This window comes from Simochromis diagramma, unplaced genomic scaffold, assembly GCF_900408965.1.
Source record: "Simochromis diagramma unplaced genomic scaffold, fSimDia1.1 OVJJ01000777.1, whole genome shotgun sequence".
Lineage (NCBI taxonomy): Eukaryota > Metazoa > Chordata > Actinopteri > Cichliformes > Cichlidae > Simochromis > Simochromis diagramma.
The window spans coordinates 10,655-37,851 of NW_024387534.1; the positions used below are offsets into that span (position 1 = coordinate 10,655).

The following is a 27,197-nucleotide window of genomic DNA, read 5'->3' on the forward strand; positions in this document are numbered from 1 at the left end:
GACAAACTGTGGTTTTGCAGATCAGCTGGACAGACTCCACCCCTGAATCCACCCCCACCCAGGGGACTGAGAGGACAACAAAGCACAACATGAGCTGTAGCGAAGTTACTAATGTTCTCCTTATGACCTGTTACAGAGGACTTATTTCTGTGCTTGTTCTGTTAGACCTCAATGTAGACCACAACATCTTACTGCAAACACTAGAACACACCAGAGTTAATAAAGGGAATTTACTGCAGTGGTTTGAATCATATCTGATAGATTCCAGTTTGTTTGTGTAAATGAGGAGTTTTCTTCACATAGAAAATTTAGGCATGGACTTCCACAGAAAGGTCACCATTTCTGCTGACATTATACTTGGTTTTCTACAACAAACCAAGTATAATGTCAAGTTATTATAATGTAAAGTTATTATATATTATTCACGTTTCTGTTCAGTTGTATTGGTTGTTTTCATTGTAACTTCTGCTGCCCTCCGCTGGTCTCTCTTGTAAAAGAGATTTTAATCCCAGTGAGACTTTTACGTGCATAAATAAAGTACACATGCAGCCTTTATGTAAGATCAATGCAGTGAAGCACACACACTGTTTAGTAAAGTCATGTTGTGGAGCTGTTTCACTGATCAATGACTGAGTCTGAAGGAGGTTTTCTGACTTCTGGAACAAACCTGGAAGTTTCTCTTCAGCTCTCTGTATCAGCTGTTTGTAACTCTCAACTCCTTCAGCTTCTGGAACAAGTTTGTGTGAGCCACAGTCAAGGAGCCACCAGAGGACACCTGCTAACCATCGGCATTATGGGTAATGTAGTAGGAGACACTCACCTTTCATGAAATAGTGCCGGAAATGAAATAAAAGACCTCCAGAAACTACAAGAAGAACCAGGAGAACCAGGAGAGCTTTGGCCCAGGATGGAAATGGTTCTATGGAGAAACATAAAACAATATCAACATGACTGCTGAACACTGACCTCAATTTCCTCCACTAACACCTGGTGTTTTTCTACATCTCTGACCTTTGACCTGCAGCACTACTTTGTGTCTCAGGATGTCTTTGTCCCTGTAGATGGTGCAGATGTATCCTCCACTGTCTCTCTCTGTGGGGTATTTCAGGGTCAGACTGAGGTCTCCAGTTCTCAGCAGGTCTTTGTTCATCTTTGTTCGGTCTCTGTAAAAACTGTAAAAACTGTCCTGGTCATACAGGTGGTTACTTTTGTTTGGATACACATGAACCACCATCAGTTCAGGGTCAGAGCGAGTCCACTCCACTCTGGTGTCCTGAGGCAGGTCAGCTGTAGTTTTGCAGGGCAGAATGACAGACTTTGAGCCTTGCTCCACCTCCACCTCCACCTGGTGTTCTGAGAGGACAATAAACCACAGTATCAGGTGTAGAAGCAGCAGCAGTCACACTGATGGTAACTGAAGCACGGCTGAGTATCTACACAGCAAATCTCTGGAGTTAAATATCCTGGAGTTTATTTTTCACCTTATACTACAGTCAGTGTTGGGGAGAACTCTAAAGCGGTGTAATATTTAGGTGTTCATTCACTGGGTGCTAAGGAGTCTAATTCAACACATTGCTGGTGTTGTTTGTCTGTCGACTGTTACCGCGCCTATCTGTGTTTCTTTCTTGGACTCCGACATGTAGGAGGTAAAAATACTTTATTTACTTTGGGATTTTCTGTGAGTGTAGTGATGTTATTTATATATATATTCAGTTACATGGATGCATAAGTAAAATATAAAGTTAACTAACTAGCACTACATGTGTTTTCTGTATGTTATGCTGATTTGGAGATAGCAGCTAGGCTAATGCTAGTCAAAAGTTAGCTAACTAACTTATCTTACTGTATTTTAAGATAAACATTTCATGTTGTCAATGAAAACGTTTATTTCTATTTCTTAATTTTAACACTAACGTTTAATTTAAAGTTAGCTAACTACAGTAATATTCTGTTTAGACTCATGGTAATGGCCGTATTTAACCAACGAGAGGTGCAGCCTGCACTGATGAGATGTTGAGGTACCATTAACATCAGGTAGTTAGTCCTGCTGCACACTGAGACATGCACACAACCCTGTCTCCAGAACTGTAAAGACAAGGACACAGCAAACATGCGGTCACATTGTCTGCTAAACCAGCCTAGCTAAATAGCTTTTAAGCAATATTTAGTGTGGACAGGCTAACTCAATGTAAGAAAGTGTTTATTGATTAAGTTATACACAGTTTACATAAAGTTACCATAAACAACCTCTTCTTCTTGTGTTGTGTTTCACATTAGTAAAGGTATTTTTTTCCGTGGGTGGCCAAGATGTTGATAAAAGGAAAACACAGAGAGACAAAGAAATATGCAAAATTGGAAGAAGTCAGCTTCACAGATTTTGTGAGAGCAGGTAAGTTATGGTTAGTACTAAGTCAATAAAGAGGAAATGATAATGTTGTTAGTAACCGAGTGATGATTTCACTTCAGTGCAGCAGAAGTTTCTCATACCAGAAAATGCAGCACTGAAAGTCACGGATGAGCAGGGTATAGAGGTGGATGAGGATGTCTTTCCTGAACTTGCAGCAGTCAAAGAGGTGTGTTTTGTCATCTATACAGCTGAAGGTAAGTAAATATATGCTCTGATAGATTTTGAAGGATTCGATTTGTACAGTTACTCTTAAATAAACATTTTTAATTTGTCTAATATCCTGTGGTAACAACAGTAAGTTGGATTTATCACATGCATTTCAGACATCCTGGAAACACAATCATCCAAGAAACTGCGCGACTGCTCACACCTAACACACTATGTGACACTCACACCTTGTGGTATGTAAATTGTATATTACCATAATAAAATACAAAATAACCATCTGTTCTCCTGGGAGAAAGTATACTTTAATCAAAGCGTGCAGTTTACTGGCCCTGTGTGCATAAATGGCATCTTTGTTGTGTTGTGTTTTTGATTGTATATGCCTTATATTCTAATATTTTATGTTTGTCACCCTCAGATTTGACTGTCCTGAAGCAACATGTGGAAGAGCCCTCCTCTCCAAGTCTAACAGATACATTGTCTGTCTCAACCACCAGCAGTCAGAGCAGTGACACAAGTGATGCCAGACTTCAAACGGTTCAGCCTCTATTGGACAGCATACATGAAAGAAATGTAGATACAGTACTTAATTGACTTATACTTGACTCTTTAGTTGCCATTGACCTATAGTCAAAATCTCTACCATTGGCCAAATTCATATTGTTTCTATCTATAGCCCTATAAGCGTAAAAACTATAATCTCTATCAAAAAAGGAAAGTTTGGAATCTAGCCTTAGAAGTAGAGAGGGTGTCTGGGATCTTTTGCTTTTACTCTTGAATGGTTTCATAAAATATTCACTGGATCTTTCTCTGGGACAGCCAGTCCACTGAAAAAGATGCTTTCTATTTAGTTTTTTACAAATGTCTCTCAAATGAGTAAATGCTTTGTTTGTGTATAATGAACTTACAGGAAAGTCTATCGAAACTATTTCAAGTGTTTCCGTCAGGCAGCAGCTGTCTGAGATGATGGTTGATAAATGTAACAGATAAAAACTTAAGCAGAACAATATCAAAATATAAACATCAGTCCTACAGTTTTATGCCATTAACTCTGCAGTCCCCTCGCTGTTACCTGAACCCCGCTATGATTTACACTACATATCCTAAAACAGCAGTTATTAACCTGAGAGTCTCAGTGACATCAGGACCAGCTGGATGAAACATGATGAACCATCTCTGCTCTGTCTGCGTTTCATAGCAGCTCCTCCAGTCTGAGTCTGTACAACATCAGGACACTTCCTGCTGCTCAGTGAGCTGCAGTGAGGCTTAGAGAGCTCATGCTCTCCACTGTGTACAGTGTGTAAATGTTGTGAGTGTAACCCTGCACATGCAGTAAAGACTGCAGCTGTTGTAGCAGAGACATCCTGTTTGCACTGAGGTTAGCTCTGAGCTACATGTTGCTGCTGGTTTTTCAGGTTAGTCACAACAATTTACAAAACTTCAGTTTGACCTCTTACTCTGAGATGTCACATAGATAACAGGCTCCATGTGGAGTCTCTAACCCACCCAGAGTTCTGACTGACCTTTGACCTGCAGCTGTATATCTCTCAGTCTCAGTTCTTCTCTCCCATCGCTGATGGAGCAGGTGTAGTTGCCACTGTCAGTCTTTGTTGGTTTTCTCAGAGTGAGGCTGAAGTCTCCAGTGTCCAGCACATCAGACCTCATTGATGTGCGCCCGCTGTAACGCTGGTTTTGCCCTGTAAGATCGTCTCCTCCTTCTCGTCGTAGGTGGACAGATTTGGGATCAAGATCAGAGCGAGTCCACATCACTGTGGGGTCATCTTCAGGTATAAAATCTGAGTACTGACAGGGAAGCAGGACAGATCTTTCCCCCTCATTCACCTCCACCACCACAGCCAGGGCATGCTGGGAAACTGAGGACACATAAACACAAATTAACTGCATGCAGTGGGTTTGTCTCAGAGCCCACATTTATCAGCAGGACACAGAGACCAGTTTTACAGTCAGACACTCAAATTGAATGCATTTATTTATTAAATCTGAACATTTAATCTGTGAACACCTGACAGATTAAACTGAGTGTGTCTGTGTTCATGAACCAGCCTCAGTTTGGTGCATTTTACTGAGTTTACAGAAAATGTTGGAAAATGTGACTCTTCCTGGTCTTTGTTTTCTAAGCACTTCCTTTAAACTCTGCTGTATCTTCATCTTTGTTAAATGTTTTGGAGGACCTGAAGGTTTTCTGCTCCCTCTGAAGAGTTCACTGTGACAGTCATAACTATTTATTTAATTAATTAATTCCAATTGTAATTAATTATTGACACATTTAATTAATTATTTAATGGTGTATTTAATTAATTCATTATGGCAGTCCTGGCATTCCATACATCAGCACTGTTGATTACAATATAAAATACAGACTTACAATAACGCTATTTTATATTTCACCTGACGTTGGCAGTAGACTTATAGCCACACTATCTAGGCGTGACCCTTGTGCTTATCCTTTTTAAGCCCATTTCTAAAATGGCAAGTGTAACTAAAAAAAGGAAAGCTGGCAGCGAGGGCTGTCACTTCCAGGATATGTGGAAATTGTTGTACTTTTTCACTGAAATACAAAACAACTGTGTCGGCCTAATCTGCCAAGAGACTGTGGCTGTTTTCAAGAAATATTAACCCTTTAAGACCTACCATAGAACCAAGTCCGCCAGAGCTTATATTATACTTTTACATGCTGTAGTGCCATTTTTGGGAGCATTTCAAATTGCTATACATCAATACAACCCTTATAGCCCAAATTTTAATAATATGTATGCATTAAGTGCATAGTAATTACATAAATTGCAAAAAAAAGTGCAATAAACTACAAAAAAATTGAAAATCGTTTTTGTTTTTTTAACATATATTTCTAGTTAGAGAAATTTAAGCGGCTTATCCCTCAAAACTGTAAATACAAAAAAGTTGCACAAAATAGTTTCCCACCTCATGATTTCCTGAGGTCAGATGGCCCAGGATGTGAGTGGGCCTTCCCAGACGCCCACTCACATCCTGGGCCATCTGACCTCAGGAAATCACATGATAGGGTGGGGCCAGGTTTCACAATGAGCTCAAAACCCTGGCTGATTGTGACCCACACCCGCTTTCACACCTTGGCTCATGTGATTAGGTGGAGGATCATCAGGGGGTCCTTTGTCCCTCTTTGGGGGGAAACCCCCACTGGGTTTAAATCTGGGACTCTCCACCATTTGACCTTAGAACTGAAGAAGCTTCTCGGATGAGAGGTGAAACGTCTTCATTTTTCTTTCCAAGCTCCTTAGACTACGATGACCTGGGTGACTGAGAACCTTCACAGACATTGCTCAATAATATTAATTTTTTGAGAGGAGTGGACAATGAAATGAACGCGAGTGAAGAGATACTTGACCCCCAGAGCCTTAAGAACCAAACAAGAGGATTTATTTGCTACTGTTTGTTCCGCTATAGATGACATGAAACTACCGTGGAATAAAGTCGCTGGTATTATTACGGATGGCACACCTGCCATGGCTGGGGAGAGAAATGGATTAACAACCCTAGTGTGTAACAAAGTCAGCAAAGAAGGAGGTAAAGCTATAAAACTCCACTGTATTATTCACCAACATGTACTCTGTGCTACACATTTAAAATATGACCATGTTATGAAACTGGTGATAAAGGCTATTAATTATATTCGCTCCAAAGCCCTGTGCCACTGCCAGTTCAAACAGTTTCTACTCAACATCCAGGCTGAGTATGGAGATGTGTATCATAAGGATGTGAGATGGCTCAGTCGGGGGGTCTGAACTGCAGCACTTCTACTCTCTTAGGGAGGAAATCGGACAATTCTTGGCAACAAAGGGACAACCGATGCCAGAACTATCCGATCATGTTTGGCTGGCTGATTTGGGATTTTTAGTGGACATAACACAACATCTGAACCCGCTGAACACAAGCATTCAGGGGCATAATGCAGTGATAAGCCAACTGTATTCACCCATCAAAGCCTTTGGGACTAAACTGCTACTTTTCCAAAGACACCTGTCACAAACGCAGACCAATACCACACATTTCCCATCGCTACAGGAAATAATCACCAGTTTTCCACAGACCAATGTCAGTGCGCAAATGAGGAGGTATGCAGCAGGCATCTCTTCTCTGGGTGAGTTTCAACAGCGCTTTTGGGATTTTGCAGCTCTACAATGCTTAGGACACTGCATGTTTGGTCCTGCAACCAACCAGATCATGGAATATCGTGCACAGGGGAACAAAATGAAGCAGCAGTTTGCTGATTTCTGCCTTGTGACTTTTGTGTTTATCAGCCTAGTAGTTTGTAGGCTTTCTAAAGACTTCTGACAAGATGTTATTCCAATTTAAAACTCTAATTGAGCCTCTCTTTTTTTCAGTTTTTTGTCTTAGATTGCCTGACTCAGCAGGTCGGGGTAAATGCAGTTTCTGAGTTTGCCAGCCCCATCCTACAGTAAACTAAAAACAATGAACCGTAAATAATACATTTAACAAAAAATGTTTTTATAAAATAAGCTGTGTTCTTGATGCAAAGTTGTCAATTCTTATTTTTTTTAAATTATATTATTATTTAAATTATAAGATAAAGCCTGATGCTCAATATAACAGTGTGATATTTTTGATATGTTACATTGTAACATAATGTTTAGATTTGTTTAGCCCAGCTCCTACCTTTGCATGCACGCATCAATATTATCTTCATACAACGATGTAATTATTTTAATTAAAATTCCGCGTGGTATTGTGTCTCTGTGTTTCTATAAATAACGAGCCAACATTTTCCTCACAACCCCAGCGATCAGCTCCACAGACCCTCAGTTTACCTGCATACATCCTGTTAACCTGTCAGTTGTTTAACACCTGCTGATTCAGGAAACACGCCTACTTTGCCTGGTGATAGCCACAGCTTAACGTGGGCAGCTGCTACTCAATATAACGTAATGTCGTTATATGCAGTGTCTACAGCATCATGTAGTATACCACCACCACAACCACCTAAACCAACTTAGAGCTCTGTTAGACAGTTTTTGCAGAAATTGAATTGTAAATAGTTGTTTTATGCATTTTATATTTTTTTTTTACATTTTATGTAGAGTGAATAAATAAAAGCATATTATATAATTTTTTATTTATTACATAAATAAAAAACACGTTTTTTTAACATTAGTAATTCATTTTATGCATAATTTTATATTGTTGTTAATAATAAATTAATTAAAGCACCAAAACAACCTGTATGGGAGCCGAAAGAGCCGGTTCTCTATAAAGAGCCAAAACTCCCATCACTACTGTGAAGATAATAACCTTCAGCTACACCCTGCCCTCAGTTCACAATGAGATCCTCTGTTCGTATTTGTTATTAGAGCTGAACTGAAAACTTTTACATTAGTGTGTTGCTCCACTCTGTTATGGTCAGTGTAAAATTAAGCAGTAAAACAAGGACACACATGAAACCGTCTCTGTGTTCAGGATACAGTCAGCTGTGGTTACTCTGGATGAACTGGTCCTTTAAACAGACCAGAGGCAGAGACAACAGCGTGTATCTGACAGGAAGTTTAACCACACAGTAATTAATGTATATGATCGCTGTTACCATGGTTTCATAGTCATTAATGTTCAGAGAGGTCTCACTCACTCTTTATGATAAACATCCATGGCAGAAATAATCAGTCTGTCAAACTGAGTCTGTGACAGCTCAGGAGATCCTGACCCCTCCTCTCTGTGCTCCAACTGATTTATACCTATAAATAATTAATAAAGTTTAATAAAGGGACTCTAATGAGATGTGTCCTCTCTCTTTATGTTACCTTTATCATACTTGTATCCCACTGATGAAACTAGCTGCTCATCTTAACTGATGTTTGGAGTTTATGTGAGGGTTTTAATTTGCTTTGTCTTGTTATCACTTGCAGATGTTAGTGTCAGTGGGATGCAGATTATATGCAAATGACATTCAAGACTCAGCAGAGAAGCCCCGCCTCTCAGCCCCTCTCACACACAGTCAAAGAAAACAGGATTTAAACTGAAAAGCAAAAAGTGAAAAAAGAAAACTGAGTAAACAAATCTGTTTAAGGCTATGATCTTTTTAATGCTTGTATTTTATCTTTCCCTTAGGTTAATTGCTGAATTCTAAATTGCCCTTAGGTCTGAGTGTGAACGGTTGTCTGTCTCTCTGTGTTAGCCCAGCGTCAGGCTGGCAACCTAGAAAGGGTGTACCCTGCCTCTCTCCCTGTGGTAGCTGGGAAAGGATAAGCAGTCAAAGACTCATTGTTTTTGCAGCATATCCAGCTGTGAGTGGAGAAACACTGCAGCTGTAGAACATGATAGAACATGGACCAGAAGGTTCTCAGTGGAACACATTTCTGACTGAGGATGGATCTTAACAGGGTAACACTGAAACATCAGCTGTGCCATGTAGGTAAGAATTACGAGAAAAAAGACCAGCTGGTCCTTCTAAACAGAACTTTGCAGTCAATCCATCCAGTTTCGATGCAGATCATGGACATAAAGCAGCGCCAGGATGAAGAGTGTGAAAGAACTCAACAGTATTCATTACAGCACTGTGGCACTCCACTAACCCTCACACTGTCTCAATCCCTGTTTCCAGTTTGACTGAGAGAAGGCCTGAAGCTTAGCCAATCACAGGACAGGAAGTGATCAGCTGACAGTGATCAGCTGACAGTGATTTGAAGCTGTCAGGGTGAGGCTGCTTCATGCAGGTGTGAAACTATGGCTATCTCCCAATTCAGGGTCTGCAGCCTTAAAGTACGCAACCTCAACGATCCTCAAGGGCCGCGTACTCAAAGACCGCTAAGGCCGGAAGTGCGAGGCTTGTGTAATGGGACGGTCTAGCCTCCGTTGCGCTGATACTGTTGTTTGTCAATAAAGTTAAAAAAAAGAAGAAAAAAAAAAGCCTCCGTTGCGCTGCCCAGGTTGCCTAGCAACCATGATACTAACAGCTGGAAATGTGTCATAGCTTTGTTTGACAGAAATGAAGGAGAAAATCTTTTGTTCATTTGTTTGTTTCTACATGAGCTTTGATCATTCTCTGGAAGATTAAGCTCAGCTATTGAACGGCGTATATTTTAAAGTAAAGGCTTTAAAATCAAGTTAGTACAAACGTCACTAATGTCACATAACTTTGCCGACATGTGGCCAACAGGAATGTTTAATGTTCTTCGTTATTAAACATTTGCACATAAATAAGTGACATAATATTCAGTACTTACTTTTAAAAGTTTAATCTTCGGGCGCCCCTCTTCCGCCGTTTTTTTTCCGGCAAAATTATCCACACCCACAGCCGCGCTATGCATTCTGGGATATGTTGGACCACGAAGTCTAAACTGCCACAGCCTTAAAATTCAGGGAAATGAAGGACGCATTTCAGGGCCGCATTTTGAGCAGCCTTTGAATTGGGACAGCCTTCGTCGCGCCGCTGTGACGTAATTGGCCTTAAAATGCGGCCTTTAAGGCTGCAGACCGGGGCGTTCCAAGATGGCCGAGTAAGTACACGCTTACTGCCGAGCTTAGCAAATGTAACCTTATAATACGGTAGCAACACTGTGTCAACTCAGACCTTAGAAGCTTTTACGGTATTTAAGCCAGAAAAGGACTGATTTTGATCAATTAAGAGATAAAATGTCACAGCGTGACAATAAAAGACCCTCGTCTAGCTCCAAGACGAAGCTACTGCTAAAGGCTAATGCTAGCCAAACAACCGGGTCGGTGAACCCACTGCTTGACAACTGCCATGACTATACGGCTCTTTCACTACCTCTCCCAATAACTGAGGACGTAATGGACGAGTTTCCACCTCTACCCGTCTCACCCAGCCAGTCTCCGGCGCCAAAGAAAGCGATGCATTCAAAGGGAGATAGCATGGATATTGTTGAAACTCTATCAAAGCTAATAAACGAAAGAATGGATAACCTTGCACTACAGATTGACGGGATCAGAAAAACTGTGGACTTTGCATGCGAAGAGATAAAAGATGTCAAATGTAGAGTGGGCACATTGGAGCAGAAAATCTCCAAAGAGGAAGAGCGTATGGATAAAAACCAGCAAAGAATCACAGATCTCGAGCGATATTCCAGACGGTGGAACCTCAGGCTGTTTGGTGTCAAAGAAGAACAACAGGAGGATACATGGAAGGTTGCTGTTGAGATTTGTCAGGCTACGTTGCCTGAATGTAAAAACCAACTTTATGACACCATTGACACCGTACATCGGGTCGGCTCCAAACGCCCAAACAACACCAGTCCCAGACCTATTATCATCCAGTTCATCTCCCGCAGAACCAGAGATAGCCTGTGGAAAGCAGCTAAGACATCTCCATTCTTAAAGGAAAACCGGGGCTTGAAGTTTGCTGAGGACCTTTCCAGAGAAGAGAGGGAGCGCCGGAGCAAGTTGTGGCCCATTATCGAGAAGGCTCGCAGAGAAAATAAAAAGGCCTATTACGTCGGATGCCGGGGTTTTGTTAATGGGACAGAAGTTTTCCCGTCTTCAGAATGAGAGGTGAATATGGGGGAAGCTAAGGAATAGAAAAGACCCTACAATGTTGCACAGTTGCTTGGACTTGGTTGGCTGTTTTTCATTGATCCTTCTGGCGTTTTGGATCATTAAGTCTATGCCTCATTTATAGTGTGAGGACACTTTAAGTTTCAGCACCTGAGTTGTATCCTAAAAAATATTTCGTGTATTTCTGCCGAGTTATTTTCATCCTTGCAATGCTCGGTCCCTTAGTGAGGTTTATTTTTTGTTAAGCACACAATATTGGTTCTTTAAATTTCTAGCTGTTTATTTTTTGTTTTCTTAATTGTCATTTTCTATTGTTTCCCTAAATGCCAGGGGGTTGAGACAGATCTGTAAACGTAAAGCCTTATTTTTGTTTGCTAAGAAATATAAAAGTCATTTTTGTTTTTTCCAAGAAAGCCATTCTGTATCTGCTGATGTGAACTTCTGGAAGTCTCAGTGGGGTAATGATGTTTGGTATTCGCATGGCACAGAGAGGTCAGCTGGGGTCACAACTCTCAAAGGTAGCTTCGAAGGTATTGTTCTACATTCAGATTGTGACTCTTTGGGTCATTATATTTGTCTGATAGTAGAATACAATCACTCCATTTTCATAATTGTCAATTTATATGGCTATAATACCAAACCTGAAAATGATAATTTAATTGACTCTTTAGATACAAGGATTAGTTTTTGGCTCTCTAAATATCCCAGTTCAAACTTAATAATTGGAGGAGATTTTAATGTTTCACTAAATGACACTATAGACAGATGGCCACCAGCACAACATTTTAGGAATAATTTGAGATTGGAAACATTTATGGATAAATTTAATGTAACTGATATTTGGAGAGACAAATTTCCTGATGATATATCATTTACCTGGAGTAACCGTTCTGGTTCAAGGAAATCACGTATTGATTTCTGGTTAATATCAAGTAGTCTATCAAAGGACAGTGTTACGGTCAATATCCTTACAACTCCACTTACGGATCATAGAGCAATATATATTAATCTGCAACTCTTTCCTACTATTGCAATTAATAGATCCTCCTATTGGAAATTAAATAGCTCGCTTCTGAGCCATACAATTGTAAAATCTGAAATTACACGACTGTTAAAACACTTTATACACAAGGCTAATATTGAGAATTCCTATAGCACACACTGGGAAATTTTTTAATTTGAGACAAGTAAAATGTTGAGACAGTATGGGGCAAAAATAGCTAAGTCAAGGGCAGCAGAAGAAGAAAATCTAATTGTTCAAATTTCCGCAATATATCAACTCCCACCAGACGAGGTCTCGGAGGAGGATAGATTACATCTTAGGTCCTTTCAATCTAAACTGGATGAGATTTACTGCCAGAAAGCTGAAGGAGCTTTCGTTCGTTCAAGAAAAAGATGGATAGAGGAGGGAGAGCAGAATTCTGCTTATTTTTTCCGCTTAGAAAAACATAGATCTAAAACCAATACTATTCATAAATTGAATATAAATGGTACGGTCAGTGATAATGCAAAAATTATCTCTCAATTTTGTTGTAATTTCTACTCAAAGTTGTATGAACCAATTATAACGCAAAGGTTGCTACCCAATTTATTGACTCTGTAAACAATGTTGAAATGATTAAAAGTGCTGATAGGCTTTTTTGTGACAGTCCAATTACTGAAAAAGAGATATTGACATCTATTGAATTTCTTAAAAACAACAAATCTCCAGGCACAGATGGGCTGGTGGCTGAATTCTATAAATCATTTTCTTGTCAGCTTGCACCCTTTTTGTTGCAGGTTTATAATGAAAGTATTGAAAGGGGCACTCTTCCTCCCAGCCTTACTCAGGGACTTATTACTTTAATTCCCAAACCTAAGAAGGACCTACTTTTTATAGACAACTGGAGACCAATAAGCCTCCTAAATAATGATTATTAAATATTAGCTCTATTGCTAGCTAGAAGAATTAAATATATTTTGGACGATATTGTAGACGAGACACAGTCTGGTTTTATGACAAACAGGCACATCTGAAGCTCAGCCAATCACAGGACAGGAATCACTGAAAGGCTCATTCATGCTTTTATAACCTCTAGACTGGACTATTGTAATTCTCTTTACTTAGGCCTCCAACTCTCCCTCATCCAACGCCTACAATTAGTCCAGAATGCCGCAGCACGCCTTTTAAGCGGCACTAGAAGACAGGATCATATCACTCCTATTCTAGCTAACCTCCACTGGCTTCCTGTCAAATACCGTATTGTTTTTAAAATTCTTCTATACACTTTTAAAATCTTAAATAACTTGGCACCCAGTTATTTGATTGACCTTCTTAATTTATATATCCCTACAAGGGCACTCAGATCCTCTAAACAGGGGCTCCTAATGCAACCAATGTCTCGACTAAAGACGAAGGGGGATCGTGCCTTTGCTTTTGCTGCACCAAAACTCTGGAACAGCCTGCCGGTTGATGTCCGTGCGTCGGAAACTATTCAATCTTTCAAATCACGGTTAAAAACCCATTTGTTTAAGCTCGCCTTTCAAACTACTTAGCTTAATTTCTTCCTGGCTCATGCTTGTTGCAATACTACCATCCTATAACTGTATTTCTTTGTTGTTAATTGTTTTCTTTTGCTGTAAACCTGCAAGTATGGCTTGTCCTTGAAGCACTTTGTTGTACCTGTGACTTTTAAATGTGCTATAGAAATAAAATTGAAATTGAAATTGAAATCTCCAATAATATTAGACTCGTCTTGGATATTCTGGACTACTCAGCATTAATATCTGATGACTCATTTGTCCTTCTCCTGGACTTCTATAAAGCCTTTGACTCAATTGAGCATGAATTTATATTTCTTACACTTCAGAAATTTGGTTTTGGTGATATCTTCTGCAGAGCTATCAAAACTCTGTATTCCAATGCTAATAGTTCTATTAGAATGAAAAATGGCACCACTTCTCGTTTTAGTCTTAATCGAGGTGTACGCCAAGGTTGCCCGATTAGCCCTTATCTTTTTTTTACTTTGCACCCAAATTCTTGCCTCTCATATTTCGAATAGCCCTGTGAAGGGTATAAACATAGCAGACAGAGAGATTGTCATCAGTCAATTGGCAGATGATACCACAATTTTTCTTAAAAATGCCAGCCAAGTGCCAATTGCTTTACGTGTAATGGAGGATTTCTCAAAAGGGTCTGGATTGGTCCTAAACTTAAATAAATGTCAATTACTACCTGTCAAAGAGTGTAATGTTCAGAGTATTTGTAATATAACAGTTAAAAATGAAGCAACATATTTAGGTCTGATTATCTGCAAAGATCCAAAAGACAGAATTTTACTAAATTGTCCCCCAATTATTAAAAAATCTCAAACCAAATTAAATCAATGGTTGCAGAGAGATTTAAGTTTAAGAGGAAGGGTATTGCTCTCAAAAGCAGAAGGTCTGTCTCGACTGACTTATGCAGCAATTTCTCTGCATGTGGACGGCAAAACTTGTAAGGATATTGACCGAATGCTCTTCAACTTCCTTTGGAAAAACCGGACACATTACATCAGAAAAAGTGTATTGATGAATGACTATGAACACGGTGGTCTCAATGTTTTGGATTTTACTACTCTAAACAATACATTTAAGATTAATTGGGCTAAACATTTTCTTAAAAATCCGGTATCCATTTGGAATTTTATTCCTCACCACATTTTCTCTAAGTTTGGTGGTCTAAGTTTTATCTTAGGTTGTGATTATAATATAGATAAGCTTCCAGAAAAGCTCTCGATGTTTCACAAACAAGTTCTATTAGCTTGGTCCCTTATATATATAAACACAACTTTACACCCCATACGTATTCAATTTGGAATAATAGGAACATACTGTATAAAAATAAATCATTATTTTTTTCTAGGTGGGTTGAGAAACGGATTGTTTTAGTGAATCAGCTGTTTAATCCTAATGGGCAGCTTATGTCCTATTCAGCATTCTTAAACACCTATAAATTTCCAGCCACACCCAAAGAATATGCCATATTATTTGATGCAATACCTACGGGTATTATAATGCTTTTCAAAGGTATTCAACCTTGCATATCATCTGTTTCTTGGTAGGTGTGGCTGTGTGCAGGCAGGAATAGGACCCAAGGTGCAGACTCCGGAAACAGATGTGAACTCAAAACAACTTTAATGTTAAACTCAAATATAACATAACTGGAAAATTCAAAATAAACTTACACCGGAGGAATGACAGAACACACAGCTAAGAAAATGGTAGATCGCGACACGGACACAGAGAAACACAGGGCTTAAATACACAGAAGGAGCAATCAGGGAATGAGTAACAGGAGGGAAACACAGCTGGGGCAAATCAGAACTGACGAGACCAAAGAAGCGTAAACTGAACACACTGAGATAAGACAGAGACCTTCAAAGTAAAACAGGAAACACATAACACAGACTCACATGCAGGCACTACAGAGGGAACAGAGACGTGGGACCAGGGCAGACACAAACACTGACTGAACACGGGGATATAGGAACTAAGGATACACAGAGACGCGAACTAGACAAGGGGATACAGGTGATAGGGGAGACAGAGCAACTAAAGAAGACAGAGACATAAACCATAAGACAGAACTCAAAGAAACCAAAAACTAGAAAGTATAAATAATATAATAAACTCAAAACCCCTGGGTCAACGACCCAGGCATCCTAACATTTCTCTCCCCAACCCTTTAGATTCACACATAGGAAGAATCTGTCTAACAAACCACAGTAAAAGTAATAAGAATATCCGTACTTTGTTCCAGACAGAATCTCTAACTATTCCACATGTGGTCTCTTATTGGAATTTCTTTGTCAGTGACATTAACTGGAAAAGAGTATGGACAATTCCTAACAAGTATCTGGTAACGAATAAAGTGAAGGAAGTCTCATTTAAAATATTGCATAAATTTTATCCTGCTAATCATTACATGACGAAGTTCAAAAGGGACATAAATGTGAACTGTGGATTTTGTGGAAGCCATCCTGAGACTGTGCAACACCTCTTCTGGATCTGTTCATACGCTAGAACATTTTGGAAAGACTTCAGTAGATTCATTGCTGGACATCTCTATAATGACTTTACTGTGAAATGGGAAAATGTTGTATTTTGTTTCTTTCGAAGGCAAAAAAAAGAAGATGTTTACTTTATAATAAACTTGTTAGTTATCTTAGCTAAATTTTATTTTCACAAATGCAAATACAGTAACAAAAAACCTAATTTTAAACATTACTATAATGATGTTTTATGTTACATAAAATTGATTAGTGGCTCACTTAACAAAAAGGCTATGAAAACTATTACTATTTGTAGTAATTACAAATTATTTGAATGTTTGTAATTCTTTGTATTACACCCCCTGGCATATGTTACTTTTGTTCTGATTGTATACATGTTCTGTATACTGTTTCTTAATAAAGTTTAATATTTAAAAAAAAAAAAAGGCTGCAGACCCTGAATTGGGAGACAGCCTATGAGGAAGCTGAACGCCTCCTCTTTCCTCAGCAGTGATCTGTGGCAGTCTGCCATCATGTTTGGCTGCTCACACTAAATGTGACTCACTGAAAAGTGCAGGATAAGCAGGTTAGTTTGCTATGCTGTGATGGATTTAAAGTAAAGAACAGTGTGTGACTGATCCACCGTGGCTGTGGATTCATAGTCAAAGTTAGCTTACATCAAGTGTAGCAGAGATTCATTTGAACTTTAGTTGATGATGCTGAGATGCTGAGAAAAAAAACAAAAAAAACAAAAAAGCATGCAAAATTGCACTAAAAGAATCTGCGAAACAGCGAGGCTGCAAAAGGTGAACCACGTTATAGCAAGGGACCACTGTAATTATGAAGGTAAGTCACAACATACCCTTCGTAAATACTAACATATAGAGACCCTTACCCGCAATCACTCATGTATGTTTTTATATCCTGTGGCTTTTTTTCACGGTTTGTTGACATGCTGTGTAGGTGTGTTCTTGACTAGCTGATATAACGGGGGAAACATCTGGCTTTGACTATTGTTCACCTGTAGTTTGAATGCTGAACATTTGCCTGTTTAAATCATAAGAACTATACACTATACAGAGATGTGCTTCTGAATGTGGACGATGTGTCTTCTGATTTTGTAATGCAGTTTGATCTACACTCTTCAAACGTCAAAACTGATCATTTTATTTATTTTATTTTTTTATGACACAGCCATGGTGAGTGTTCCCACCTTCTGCTCTTTGTAACCTAACGTGATCTTTCCGTTTTTGTATTTTGGACATGATTTTTGAGTCCACCTTCACGTACTCTACATCCAGTCTTAAAACAGGAAATTAGCATTTTCTCGTGCACAGGGTCTATAGTGATAGTTATGGCTACAGTGGCTAATTAGTCTGGCTGTAACCATCAGAGTTTAAGAAGCTGGGAGCGACACCGTGCCATGCCTTAATTCTGGCTGCTGACATGCACTCAAATAAGGATCCTGCCATCTTAGACGTGGGTTTAAGAACCATTTCCCATACACAGCAAATCCAGCATGTCCAAATTAACACTGTCGGATTTGATTTCAACACTATTAAAGTGTCTATATGGGTCCACACCAGAGAGTGTTAATTTAACTCTTTTTGGAGAGTTGGTACATTAACTCTGATTTAGTGTTAAACACCAAATCTGTCTGGAGTTGATAATTTAACACTTGGTGTTAAGAGTTTATATATTAACTCTCAAAGAGTATTTTAGTTTAACTACGTAAGAGTTATCTTCTAATTCATTCTAAAAAGCGGGAATTTTACTGTTCTGAACTTCTAGAAATTTCTTTTGGAAATAAACATTTACTAAAAAGATGCAATGGTTTTTGAAAAACATTTATTCTGAACTGTGCACCACAATTTCAAAACATTTTCTGAAAGATGTAACAGTATACATGTTCTCACTTTCATTAGAATTGTGTTTATCAAAAGGTCTGACATGGTAAATGCAAATAACAGCATTCTCATCACTTATTTCTTCAATACAATATGCATGTCCTTCATTCATCCCTTTGTGGAACTTCAACGCACTTCTGCTCTCCCCCATATTCCATCTTCACAAGCATATCCTGTGCGGAGATTGAATAAAAATTAGTTGACACTAATTAATGGCACAAATAATCCAGTAAACAATTGCAGCACAGTAAAAAAAAAAAAGGAATCCTCTTTGAGCCATTACTTGTGTAAAGTATTTTCCCAAAAGACAAAGACACAGGCAACAGGTAATACTGAACTAAATGTAAAACCTCAACCTTTTTAATTTTTACCTAAACCGTGTGCACAAAACTCTGGAGGGATCTATGCTAACGTAGAACCCAGTCAGGACGTCTGCTACTGCTGTTTGCTCGTTTTTTTTTTTTGTTTTTTTTTTATTTTATGGGAGATCGTTTTCAGGCTTCAAGTAGCACCATTATACCAACATTTCACATTCTAGACATTGTTTTAGGTGTATTTGACCAAAGGTTTGACTGAAAATTCACATGCAAGCTTTTTTCAAGGGTGTGGTATTTGCCCGCAAACAATACCTTTCAGCTAGCTAAAACAGAATATTATGCTATCAGCGAGCAACACGGCTAATGCCTTTCACACAGCTTTGTCTCAACTCCAAAGAGCCACAGAAGTAAAAGCTCATAATAATAATTGAAACAATCTTTGAAAAAATGACTTACCAAGCATGGCAAACAACTCAAATATGTAGAGCAAAATGTTCTGAAACGGCTTCACTTCAGCTTCGATTGGAGCCGTGCTGGGGGCGGAGTCTGTGAATTTACTCTGTTGGTGTCATAGCCCCTCTAGGAGTTCAGAGTTAAGAGGTCAAGAGTTAATGTTTCCATTGTAACACCTCCAGATTTGACAGAGAAACACTCATTTTTAACACTCGATTTTAACTACTATCATTTTACACCTCAGAGTTACATTAAAAGAATGTGACTCTGCTTAGAGTAAAATTAACTCTACTTTTGCAAGAAGACTATTAACACCAAAAAATTTAACACTTTTGAATTTGCTGTGTAGATGCCAAATCATCTTTCCATTTAGTCATTGTTTTAGGTGAAGTGTCACTTACTTGACTATTCTGTTGGTCAAGCCCAAATACAGCAGATCTCTACAAGCAGATAAGTTTGTTCAACAGAGTATGTCTTATTAAGTGATGTATTGTGAATTTTCCAATACCCAGTCAACACACATATGTGGGGCCCAAATAGGGAGCAGCAGGGCTAATATTTGGGGCCCACTTGGGAAACCCAACTGGGGTCCAGCTAATTTTGTCCTCAGTTTCCATGGTGGCCCCAAATGTGTTTTCCTAGATGGGTTTATGCTGGGTCCCAGATAAGCCCCAAATCAGGCCCAGTCAAAAAAAATATGTGGGGCCCAGATGGGTAGAAGCAGATCTGATATTTGGGGCCCACTTGGGTTACCCACCTAGGACCCAGCTAATTTTGTCCTCAGTTTCCATGGTGGCCCCAAATGTGTTTGCCCAGATGGATTATTGATGGGACCCGGATGGGCCCCAAATCAGGCCCAGCCAACAAATGAGTATGGGGCCCAGATGGGTAGAAGCGGGTCTGATGGTTGGGGCCCACTTGGGTTACCCACCTGGCACCCAGCTACTTTTGTCCTCAGTTTCCATGATGGCCCCAAATGTGTTTTCCCAGATGGGTTAATGATGGGTCCCAAATCAGCCCCAGACAATAAATGAGTATGGGGCCCAGATGGATAGAAGCAGGTCTGATACTTGGGGCCCACTTGGGTTACCAACCTGAGACCCAGCTATTTTTGTCCTCAGTTTCCATGGTGGCCCCAAGTGTGTTTGCCCAGATGGAATCTTGGATAATGTAAGTAAGCTATAATTTAAATCACCTGTACAACAAAGCCAGTTTATCTTTTTTATTAATACTGATTACTATGAAATTTTAAAACAGTATGCTTTTTTATATAATACATTTTTTGTTTGGAGAACATGTTGACAAAAATGTCCACAGTATACACAAAACAATAAAAAATAAATGTTATACAGTTTAAAGGAAAAACAAATGCAGCAAACCACAGCTTCTCACTCATTCACCAATCCATTGGTCCTGAAAGAAATAAAATAAAATAAAAAATTAGTGCATTTTCACAAACAAAATCAGATTTGCGATAGTACTGAAGTTGTTTTGGAGGTTGTGCTGTTCAAGTTGTTTGACCTCCTACATTGAACTCTTTGAAGACCATGAGTATTCATGGAAACAGAAAAGCTATTTACAAAATGATTTACCAAGTAGGCACTCAAAAATTAAATTAATGTGAAATATTTTACCTTAAAACATTAAAGACAAATGTTTAAAAGATGTCTACATAGTTACAATGATAACTGGTGTTGTGGGCTGTCTCAGTGATTGGCACAGAGCTTAGAACAGGCAAGTGGTTAACCAGTTTTTTGCATGGTACAGCACCTCATAATGAACACAAAACAAAATAGTAAAATGTAACAAGGGCTACATCTACCAAGGAGAAAACAGATTCCACTTCTTGAGGTGTGTGCCAGGCGGGCGCCAATAATTTTCATGTAAATCAAAAATAGGGCCATCAGATAAATCAGTGTGTTACTAATTACACTGGAAAAAATAGAGGCTGGCTCTGGAGTTCATGGAGCTTATTCACATTCTGTGAGCAACCAAAAAACTGTTTAGTGAGAGACTTCTTCAAGTATGCTACAAGCCAGAAAGAAACGTGGTCATTCCTGCCAGCAGCCACCAACCTCCAGAACAACATGAGCTGATGGTTTCATCTCCACAATTTGTACAGTCTATCTAAACCACGTGTCAAAGTCAAGGCCTGCGGGCCACATCCGGCCCGGCATACATTTATATCCGGCCCGCAAGATCATTTTATATAGATGTACTATTATTGTTATGCATGGCCCGGCGATATGAGGCGCTAATAATATACAAACTACAGATCCCATAATGCAGCGCTGAAGCCTCCTTGCTGACCGCTAGGCTAACTGGGAACATTCCCGCGTCAATCAAGTCAAACTTCTGTTATTGCGAAGCTAGCCGCTCACAATGGTGGAGAGAAAAGTTGATTCTGAATGACTGCAGCTGTAGTGAGCATCCGTTATTCAAACATCAACAAAATATCTTACAACTAATGAACTTACCATATAGCACTTCAAAAACTTTAAGCCCTCGAAATTCCCGCTTTCCATGGCACCCAACGAAGTTATATTGCCTGGAAAGAGCATTGTCCATAATGTAGGCCATCATTCTTCTTGTGGCTTCATCAACAGTGCACCCTCTGATCTCTGCCACAACAGCAACCTTAGGACACGCAAGGACAATAATTTTACTGACAGTAGTACCATCAGTCACACCTAAAAGAAAGCAAGCACAGCTACACAGTAATTAGGCTCTATAATATTGATGCTAATTGACTGAGAAAGAGTTAGGTGTCAAAGTCAAACACTGTCTGATGTGAATGCAAAGAGCTAAATGATTCACCAAAAGTAATTTCTTAAGTTTTGGGTTTGGCATGGCACAACTTATAACTAGGTAATGTTTGGAGAAGTTATTTTATTAACAAAAATAGCAACTTTTGTTCAGCTCTCCTCCCACTCCTTCATTGCACTGACCATGTTCGAACAAACAGCAACTTTCCTTGATCATAACTGCTAGCATGAAACACAGACTGATTGAGGCATTAATCATTGAATATTGTTATTACATCATTATTATTTACCACTTCTTTTAGGAAGACAGGGTCTGCCAGTTTTTGCTCCAGTACTGCCACATCTGCTACTGTCCGGATGGGAAATACAGCACCCTCGGGTAATACTGCAGCAACTGGTCCATCACGTTGTGTAAGGAGAGACTGTAGCATTCGACTGTGGACCCTCTGAGTGTCCTTAATGTCTTCCAGGAGGGTTAGAACACGTACAAACATGCTCGTATTGGTGGCTTGTAGAAGTTGTCTTGGAACTGTTTGTGAAACCACAGGTGAAGGAGTTGAGGGTTGTAGCGGCTGAACAAATGGATGAGTGATGTTCAGGAAGTGAGTTTCACTTGAATGTCTATTCTCCATTGCTGATGGTGGTGAGGTCTCTGGCTGTTCTGCAGTGTTGTCCCAATCCTCATCAGAGCTCGACGGGATCACTGGCCTTAAAACAAACAAACAAACAAAATACATCAAACATACACACACAAATAAATAATAATCCAAACACATAATTTAGGGTACTGGTTAGTCCTACAAACTAAAAACATTAATGTATATAATGGCATCAAAAAAAGTCTAAAACAGATTTTTAAAAGTCAACAAGTTATAAAGCGCTATTTTGAAATCATATCTGAACCTGATGAGCAGCAAGGGTCTGCTAAAGAAACTGTCAGGTTTTTTTTTTTTCTTATAATCTCAATAATAAATTTTTGCTTTTAAGGTGTTTTCAACATAATTACCTCCTTTTCCGCTTCCCTTTCCCAATCTGCTTCCAGAATCCAAATAAATTCCACCAAGGAAGGTTTCTAATGGGAAGCAGGAAATGCTGTCTAAAGGGCCAAACTTCCGTACATCTTGAGCTAGGTGTATTAAAGAATGTATATTATAACCAACAAAGTCAAGACCATAAATCAAAGTAAAATCTTTCACAAACTGCTTCAAAACATCCTCTGCATAATCACAGTCAGTTATCAATATACAAATCAGGACTTAGAAGAATTCTTGTAGATACAGATAACAGTATAAAGTATCTATACATTTGGCTTGGTATATTATTCAGTAGAACTGGGCTTGTGTAAAGCAAAACTTGTCTCAATTCAGTTGCTTTCTACGTGCTAATTTCAATGAGAGACCTTGGTTTCCTTGCAAAACTTTAAGGAAGATATTGCCTGACAGAAACCATGAATGCTGAAATCAGTTAGAATTTGCATAGACTGTCTGCATTTTCGGGGACTTTTTAACCAAAGATAAATAAGCTTGCGCATTACCCCCATATCCCACACCCAGCTCGTTCAAAGTGACACCCCAACCTGGTGCTCTTTGTTGGCCATAGCACAAAGTTTCATCAGTCCTTTAGTCAACAGAAATTTCATGATAACATAATCTTTAGCATGTTTATCGCAATCGTAGTGCTCTTCCTCAAGTGTTTTATTCTCAAAAGAATCAGAGTACAATATTAAGTCCTGATGATGCTCTGACTCATTTTACTGTGAAACGAAACTAAAATGTTCAACAACTTTCTGAGCTCTTTGTCCTCTGAGATTGCTCCATTGCTTTCTGAAAGACAGCTCACAGATTCTGAAGCTCCAGGTTTCATCACTCTCCAATCAAAATTCAAAATTAACTGAACCAGCAGCAAAAGAAGATCCAAACTACGCTTCACATTTGATAAATACTGTCATTAATTCCCTCTTCCTGTCTTGTTTCCACCACGATTGAAAAAAAAAAACAAAACAAAAAAACAAAACATCATACTTCTTGCACAGCTCTCTCGTAGTATACTTCAAGAAAAGTTTCCCCATCTGAAATATGTTTTCCACATTATTCCCTTGCTTATTATACATCAGTGTACAGCTGTGCTTAGCGCTGTTGTCAGTTGGTTTTTGTGCCAAATTGCAAAAAACTCACCTTGTTCACTAATAAAACCTCTAAAAAAAAATTCTGTAACTTTGCTCTGCTTTACTTCAGCAGCATCAGGTAATGTTCATATATTGATTCATGGTTTTCTTCAGTTTTTGTTCAACTGCAGAATATTTCTAAGGCTATCTGATTTAAAAAGCCACTCCAGGAAAATCTCCTTTTTTCTGTGTTTTATCCTCAGTTACTTTGGCATAAAGACATCTCCTGTGATGCTTACACCAGCCTTAAAAGCTGTTGTATTACAATAAAAGACCCTGACATCACTTTATAAAGTAACAATTCTAATTGTTACAAACTCAAAAAAAGATTCCTACTAGTATATTTCTGGCATGCATCAAATTTTAAATAGAAATGAATTTTGAAATATACACTGCTTCTTGTGTCAAAGTCTGTAAAAATAAAGAAAGAAAGAAATCACACATAACCCTTGCTACTATTCACTCCACTGTCCAACAGCAAAATCAAACCAATATACAGATATTAATAACATATTATTGTAATAGTGTGACTATGCAATTTATAAGTAGCCATAGTCATAATCAAAACAACAAACATCTCAAGTTTTGAGATAATTGCAAACCCTCCTGGCCAATAACCACACAAGCTGTCCATGCAGGAAGGCTGATAAAGGAGCATGCACAAAATTCAAACAAATTTAAGCCATAATGAAACAAATTAAAATAACAGTGCGCATGCACAAATAAGGCATCAGACAAACACTTAAAGATCACAGATCTTTAGGACCACATCCAAAGAGCAATTGCTTTTCTTTTTTATAAATAAATAAATGTGTAGATTCTAGCCAAATATACATTACAAAAAGGAAAAAAGGAGGGCCACAGCAATCATAGTAAAAGGAGTTGGCACTGTGGCCCTAACAAGACCGACCAGTTCTGCTTAAATAATCAGTTTCCCTCATGTACAGAGCTTGCACAACAGTAAGAGGCAGATTCTTGAGTCAGTACAGTATTTCTGATGAAGTTCTCACTAAAACAACTACACATATAAAGTTGCATACTAAAGTGTGTATTAAAAAAAACCCAAACAAATCAAGAATACCTATATTTTCTTTTTTGCTTTTTCTGGAAAAATGAGAACAATGGCAAGAAAAATGATGATTATGTCTTCTACAGAAATAGAGCGCTCACTGATCTGCTGTGCATGCTCCTGACACAGGGGCAAAAGCTGGGGACTAGTTGCTCATGGCCATGGCCTACCCTCCTCACTTAGTCGTGAGGAATGAAGATAATAAAGACAACACCAAAGCAATTTTGGTTGCTCTGATAGTGAAAATACCCTCCCATATTCCTCCTAAAAAACTAGAACTTTGTTAAATTGGTCTAATACAGTCCTTTATTAATACTAATCATAGAGGAACACCAAGATAATGTTTAAGTACAACTTGATGTTAAGTACATGCAGGCATTAATTTTGGTGCTAGTTAAGCAGTATACAGGACACCAGACAATGCTTTCAAACTGTGAAAATTGGCTAAATCCAACATTACCTAAAAACTTAAACTAGCTTAGCCTTGCGTGAGTGCTAGGAAAAAGTTCGCCAGCACTTGTGCCATACATTACTTTGCAGCATCATAACTTTGTAAACATTTCATTTATACTTAGGGATTCAAATTAAGTCAAAAAGTTCTTACCGTTAGTGCAGAAAATAAGTCCAAAAATTGCCAGCTTAACTGTCAGCTTTGTCCAAGGGCGCGAAATGAAGAATGTTCCAGAATGGGGGGACGGGTTTGAGAAAACCTCGTGATATTTCATGAAATAACGCGAGATTTCGAAAAGCACTCCTACATGGAGTGAAATTTTTTTCCCACTCAAATGTAAAACCATTTGTTTTGTTTTATTAAGCGTCTTACAATTTTAAGTCACATCTGTTCTTTGTGTTTCACTTATATTAATATATTTTATATGTATATTTTGTTATTAATTAAATATACATATGCTGCCTCTGGCATAATTTATTATCAGTTATTTCATCTTAATTCATGTTTATACTTACACATGACTAATAATTATACTTAACTAAGATCGTTAAACTCAGTTGCCTGTTCATGCAACTTCCCATATGTTACCCATATGGTGCCCATAGAACATAGCCCATCTGGGCTGGCTCAAGTGGGTCCTACTTGGCTAACCCAGGTGGGTCCCAGATTGGATGCCCATTGTAAGCCCATCCCCACTTGGAACCCCCATAGCCCATGTGGGGCCCACATACTGGTGTTTACTGGGTATTGTCCTAACAAAAAATAGGACCCTTTTTTTCTGGACATTTGCCTGTTTAAATCATAAGAACTGTCACTATACAGAGATGTGCTTCTGAATGTGGACAATGTGTCTTCTGCATGCTTATGTTGAGTGATATAAACAAACAATCGATCCACGGCACTTCAAACATCAAAATTGACCATTAGATTTTTTATGACACAGCCATGGTGAGTGTTCCCACAGTCTGCTCTTTGTAACCTAACGTAATCTTTCCGTTTTCGTATTTTGGACATGATTTTTGAGTCCACCTTCGCAGTAGCAATTGACTGCAAAATAAAGCTAGCGGAAATGTACAACCTTACATCCGGACTTAAAACAGGAAGTTACGATTTTCTTGTGCACAGGGTCTATTCCAGGTAACAAATTATTCTCATAAACAGCGGTAAACACACACCTGTGCTGTTTTTAGCGCGGAGAAGCGGAGCTCAGAGGGCTGAATGAGCTCGGCTCAGACCGGAAACAGCGCAGACACGAGGCTACTCTAGCATGGTTAGCTAGCTCTGCCATACCGGAAGAGTCCAATGTGTGACTACAAAATCCACAGTCTGTTAGTCTGGACTGTTTCTAACCTTCTCTCATACTTTTACTATTAAAGTCTCATCATTAAATCTGTATTTCCAACACTGTGAATTTCCATGACGTCAGAGGCGCGAGCTGCGCCTGAGTGTAGCACTTCCGGTCACAGAGGACTGTCTGCAGCTGCTGCAGGTTAAACAGAGACTTTCTTACCGTTCATGAGGAGCAGGAACACCACCAGCGTCTTCATCCTCCTTTAAAAACAACTCAAACCGACACAAAGTCCCGTTAAATCCTCTGCTGACCCAACGAACCCACAGCTGGACACTGCAGCTCACAAACACGCCCACGCACAAAGTTTACTTTCGGTTTAACAGGAAGTCTCCGTGTGTCGCAGATATCAGATAATAAAATGTGAAGTAGATTTGAAATGAAACGTATAAATGCGGCACATGAACACAAACAGCTGGATCATTGTGGTCTGACAGGCCTGTTAAAGAAAGTCTGAGGCTCAGTGATGTTTGTGGGAATAGTTCATGGAGCTGTGATCACCTTCATGCAGGAAGTGAAATTATAAAAGTGTTTCTATTTAAAATATGCTTTATAAAAATGATTATTGTACTTATTATTATATTATATTATTATAATTCAAAGCTTCAGCCTTTATGTT

The 27,197-nt window shown here is 38.9% G+C and overlaps 1 protein-coding gene and 1 long non-coding RNA gene across 2 annotated transcripts; one reads left to right on the forward strand and one right to left on the reverse strand.

Moving 5' to 3' along the window:
* Positions 1–429: 429 nt before the first annotated feature.
* Positions 430–26,935, reverse strand: LOC120727360 (V-set domain-containing T-cell activation inhibitor 1-like). The gene is made up of 4 exons (XM_040021596.1): positions 26,741–26,935; positions 4,096–4,446; positions 1,012–1,353; positions 430–919 (listed from the first exon to the last, which is right to left on the reverse strand). Exons 1-4 carry the CDS (start codon positions 26,775–26,777, stop codon positions 792–794), a joined length of 858 nt encoding a protein of 285 aa, XP_039877530.1. The 5' UTR covers positions 26,778–26,935; the 3' UTR covers positions 430–791.
* Positions 2,326–3,160, forward strand: LOC120727364. The gene is made up of 4 exons (XR_005694506.1): positions 2,326–2,389; positions 2,467–2,601; positions 2,731–2,808; positions 2,991–3,160. It is a non-coding gene; the product is annotated as an uncharacterized LOC120727364 (long non-coding RNA).
* Positions 26,936–27,197: the final 262 nt, after the last annotated feature.

What these genes read in the sequence shown, in the direction of transcription:
- LOC120727360 (XM_040021596.1), bottom strand. Translation starts at nt 26,777, where the DNA reads ATGAAGACGCTGGTGGTGTTCCTGCTCCTCATGAACG. An exon ending in GTTCCTGCTCCTCATGAACG is followed by an intron (nt 4,447 to 26,740) that starts GTAAGAAAGTCT and finishes ATGTGTCCTCAG; the next exon opens with TTTCCCAGCATGCCCTGGCT. An exon ending in AGTAGTGCTGCAGGTCAAAG is followed by an intron (nt 920 to 1,011) that starts GTCAGAGATGTA and finishes GTTTCTCCATAG; the next exon opens with AACCATTTCCATCCTGGGCC.